This window comes from Peromyscus eremicus, chromosome 4 (genome assembly GCF_949786415.1).
Source record: "Peromyscus eremicus chromosome 4, PerEre_H2_v1, whole genome shotgun sequence".
Lineage (NCBI taxonomy): Eukaryota > Metazoa > Chordata > Mammalia > Rodentia > Cricetidae > Peromyscus > Peromyscus eremicus.
The window spans coordinates 62,679,204-62,684,329 of NC_081419.1; the positions used below are offsets into that span (position 1 = coordinate 62,679,204).

The 5,126-nt window shown below is 36.8% G+C and overlaps 1 protein-coding gene across 1 annotated transcript; it reads left to right on the forward strand.

The window, feature by feature from the left end:
- The first annotated feature begins 3,519 nt into the window (after positions 1-3,519).
- Positions 3,520-4,464, forward strand: LOC131908195 (olfactory receptor 5G9). The gene has a single exon (XM_059259243.1). The coding sequence runs from the start codon at positions 3,520-3,522 to the stop codon at positions 4,462-4,464; it is 945 nt and encodes a 314-aa protein (XP_059115226.1).
- The last annotated feature ends 662 nt before the right edge of the window (positions 4,465-5,126 follow it).

Sequence of the window (5,126 nt, forward strand, 5' to 3'; positions counted from 1 at the left end):
TGATTTTATATCTTTCTTTCTGAAGTCCTTTTATTTTATTTAAGCAAATTTTAAGTAGTTATAGTGAAAGAAAACTTTAGAGGGTTTAAAAATAATCTAGTATTGCATTGTGGGCATCATCTCATGAATCTCTTCTTTTTAATATATGTTTGAAGAAATGCCTAATTTTGTAGAATATTTTCATGCATGCTTTTGTGTATGTGTGCATGTTTGGGTATATGGTATGTGCATCTGTGTGTCTGTCTTTGTATGTGTACGTAAGTCCAAGTGTGTGAGTGAGAGTAAACGTATGACATGTCATGTTTGTGGAAGTCAAAGGACAACCTTGGGTATTGGTCCTTTCCACCATGTTGAGACAGGTTCTCTTGTTCTTTCCCACTTTTTATACCAGACCAGCTGGCTTGTGAGCTTCTATAGATTTTCCTATCCTCACCTCTGATGTTACCACAGGAGTTCTGGGATTGAAAATGCATATTATTGCATTTGGCTTTACGCAGGTTCTGAGAGTCAAGTTTGTGCTGCAAATACTTTAGCCTCTGAACATTCTCTGCAACTATGGAACTGACTAATTTTGGCAATTTCTTAGAATGAGCACACAAAGGTTTACTTCCTTCTAAAGAATCAATTGCTAGTAGCTCATCAGGTGTGGGTGGGGCCTCAAAGCTCTTCCAGATTTTCTGCTGGGAAGCTGACTGACTTGGTCTTGTGCAAGTCTTGTACTGGTACCTATAGCTGCTGGGAGTTAATGAATGCAATTACTATGCCGTGTTAAAAAAGACAGCACCTCCCCACCTCCCCACCCTCCTGTTCTTACACTATTCATAGGGAATCTTTTATGGTGTACTCTTGGGGATGGTTAATGTAGATGTTCCAGTTAAGGCTGAGCACATACTGCCAATTGCTCCAGCATTTTGATCAGTTATGAGTCTTTGCATTAGTTGCTGACCAAAGCAAAAAAGCAGCTTCCACAACTAAGGCTGACAGTAGCCTAGATTTATGAATTTCAAAACAAATATTTAAAAGGTGGTTAGGCAATGTAAGTGGATATAAATTGCTGGGCAGAAAATGTTACTGTTGCAGTTTCATTCCTGAGGTTGTGAAAGAGAAATCATTTTTCACATTTGTTGGGCTTTGACATTTCTGCTCATATTGAGTGATACTGTTTTAATGTTTATCCCTCATTCTATATTAATGCTAATTTGACACATGTACCTATACCAGCTCTGGTCACCTTATTTTTCCTATTCTTTTGCCATCATGTCTTTGTTTATCCTCAGAAGAATACATACTGCTCTGATTATTGTATCTTTATAATTTGTTTTGATATTTGTCTAATGGAAATTTTCCCTCTATTTTGTTTTCAACATAGCTTTGGCTGATTTTGAACATTTTTCTCTTCCATAGATTTTGCAATTGGGTGTTGCATTGTAATTTGTGTTCAGATTTTTGTTTGGAATTGCACTGAATTTGCCAAATAATTTGATGAGACTCCTAGCCAAATTAGTCTAGGAAAAATCATGTGTAAAAGTGTCTTCTGACAAAATCGGTCCATAGGCATGATGGACATTACACATCTAAGCCGGGTGAAAATCAACTCACTGTTGTGTCAGTGAGAAAGGCTGAGTTTAGGTGAAATGGATATGAAGCAAAATTTGATTGCCTGAAAGTAAAATGGATCATAAGTGAGAGTACCACTACTTACGTGTACACAACAGGTAGATGTGGGATTTGTTCTTTGTAAACCACAAATTTAGGAACAGTGCATCTGTGAGCATCCTATTTGCCAGTCTGCATATGTCACAGATTAACAGCATCTTACTTTGTCAATGTAACATAGATCTTCCACGAAAGAATGCAACACTTCAGCTACTGATGTAATTTCAAGCAATGGAGAATAGAGAGCCTAGTATTAAAAATTCTCACGGAGTAAAGATTAATAGTCACAGACATGAACGTGCTGCTAGGATATTGAACAGGTGCAAAATATCCGTGTGAAAAATGTTCCTTCCTTCTGACGTCACAGTGAGTTTATCTGTGTCTGTAACCCAGCCTGAAGAACAGTCCAGTGAGTGTTTGCTTTCCCAGTGAGAGAATGTGGTTTTTTTTTGTCCTCTGGAAGGAAATGTATCTATCTTTACCACTGAGATTTTTATGTATACATTTATATTTCCAATTTATTTAGTCATTTCTTTGTTTCATTGAGAACTCTGTAATTTATATTTTTAATTAAAAACTTTTAAAACAACTTTAAAAACTATTTTTGCCAAACTGAGAATGGAGTCTTGTACATTCTTGACTATTTCTCTACCACTGAGACACTTTCCAAGCTCTTTTCACAGAAAATTTAAATATTCCGTTCTGGGTTTATTGATGATTATTTTAACAACTGATATTTATAATATGATTTTTTCCTACTGAAACTTGTGTGCTGTTATTTTTTTCATTTTTCACACTCATCTTCTACTGCTTTGTTGGACTGTTCTAACTCCATTGTATTGATAAATTTTATTACTCGACAATTTCATATATATATATGTATATTTTGATTATCTTCTCCCAGATTTTCTTAGCACCCACCCATATTACCTCTCCCAACTATCTTAGTTGATTTTTCAAAGTTTTCTAAATAGTGACATTTTACTGAGTTTTTATTTTCTGTAATTATTTATTTCAAAAAGATTTATTTAATTTTAATGTGTGTGTGTGTGTGTGTGTGTGTGTGTGTGTGTGTGTATGTGTGTGTGTGTACACATTCATGTTCATAGGTACCCATGGAAACCCGATGAGCACATCAGATTCCCTGGAGCAGGAGTAGCAGGTGTCTGGGAGATACCAACATGGGTCTTAGAAACTGAACTGGGATCCTCTGGAAGAGCAGTGAGTGCTCTGAACCACTGAGCCATCTCGGCAGTCCCAGACATTTCTGTACTTCTTATATGTTGTTTCCTTTATAGGTTTTATAGAGAGTTGTAATCTCTATTATTATGTCCAATCCATAATTTCTATGCAACTTCATGTGACATGATTGTATCAGTGTCTACACTACACATTTTCAGGGAGATTGTCCTTACTAAGTTATGTACTTCTACAATTAGGATCAAACCTAGAGCCTGGCATTTAGTAAGAAAGGTATTGTTTCACTCGGTTTCTACCCAAGCACAGATGATTATTTTTTAATTTCTAGTTTGGAAAGGTTATTTTAGAACTTTTTTTTATTTAATTCTTTGCAAAATTTCATGAAAATAACAATAATGCTTTTCCCTTTTGTCTGTAAAAGCAGTGGATGGTTTTACAGGTGATGTTGAGGCATTTCATGTTTACACCCTGATTTTCTCTTTTTTCACACTTAAACTCTTCTGATAATAAACATTCAATTTGCTAGTATATTTTTTTGAATCCTAAAATACAGTGCTTGTGACTTCAGCCTGTAGTTTCTTCTCTTCTGCATGATGGAGCAGTTTGAAGACATGACCGGCCTATAGTTGTCCATTTTTGTTGCCATAGAGACAGACCTTGCCGATGGCGGATGACAACTACACGAGGATCACAGAATTCATTTTCATTGGCTTGAGATACAACCCTAAGCTCCAGGTGTTCCTCTTCTTGCTCTTTCTGCTTTTCTACCTGGTTACTATGACAGGAAACTTGGGTATGATCGTTCTCATTCGTGTAGATTCCCGTCTTCACACTCCCATGTACTTTTTTCTCAGCCATCTGTCATTTGTGGACATCTGCTTCTCCTCAGTCGTGGGCCCCAAGATGCTCACAGATTTCTTTGCAGAACGGAAAGCCATCTCTTTTCTGGGCTGTGCCTTGCAGCAATGGTTCTTTGGGTTCTTTGTGGCCATTGAGTGCCTTCTCTTGGCATCCATGGCCTATGACCGCTATGTGGCCATCTGTAACCCACTGTTGTATTCAGTGGCCATGACCCAGAGGCTCTGTATACAGCTGGTGGTTGGACCCTATGCTGTTGGTTTCTTCAACACCATGACTCACACTACAGCTGCTTTCCGACTTCCTTTTTGTGGCTCCAACATTATCAATCATTTCTTCTGTGACATGTCTCCTATCCTTTCCCTCATATGTGCTGACATACGGATCAATAAACTGTTGGTGTTCATTGTGGCAGGAGCTGTCTTGGTTGTCAGCAGCAGCACCATCATAATCTCCTATTTTCACATCCTCATGGCCATCCTGAGGATCCGCTCTGCTGAGGGGAGAAAGAAAGCCTTCTCCACTTGCTCGTCCCATGTCACAGCAGTTTCCATTTTGTACGGGACTCTGTTCTTTATCTATGTGCGGCCAAGTGCCATTTCTTCTCTGGACCTCAATAAGGTGGTGTCTGTGTTCTACACAGCGGTGATTCCCATGCTCAACCCACTCATCTACAGCCTCAGGAATAAAGAAGTGAAAGCAGCCATGGGCAGGACAGTCACCAAGGCCAAGTTTTTTCTCAAAAACTAAATTGTCATCAAGAACAGAAAACAGATTCAAGGCAAAGCTGCTAGACATGCTTTAATCCACCTAGATATCATCTCAACATAATAGAGTTTGCAGAATTTGTAATTGGCATGCTTTTATTCTTCCACATGACATTTATTGCACTACATAAAATACATTTTATTTTACTAAATTTACTAAATAAATTTTATTTTATTTTATCATTCATCATGTAACTATGAATAACACTTCCTACTTAAGCATGTTTTTTTTCTCCTTAAAAATATATTTATTATTGTAAGTAAGATAAAATATAATAAATACAGGAACAACCAGACATGAGTGGTACATTGTAGCATGTATGTTCCTTTTTCCTACATGTAAAATTGAAAGTAACAAGCAAAATACTTTGCTTAGATTGAAAGTAATTTCAATTAAATACTTTCCTCATTTAATTTTCTGCCTGCATAATCTATTTTCATGCTAGTTTTTTGAGTCAACATCGAAGCAAAACAAATAACAGCTGATGAAGTTTATGGACAACTTTACTGACTTTCTGCCAACTTGAACACATTGAAGCAGTCAAAACCAGGAAGGGTCCAGATTTGATCAAAATATCTTAGATGTTTGTATGAAATGCTCAAAGAATTTAAAAAAAAATCTGGTTCATTTGAAAAGATAAAATT

What these genes read in the sequence shown, in the direction of transcription:
- LOC131908195 (XM_059259243.1), top strand. Translation starts at nt 3,520, where the DNA reads ATGGCGGATGACAACTACACGAGGATCACAGAATTCATTTTCATTGGC.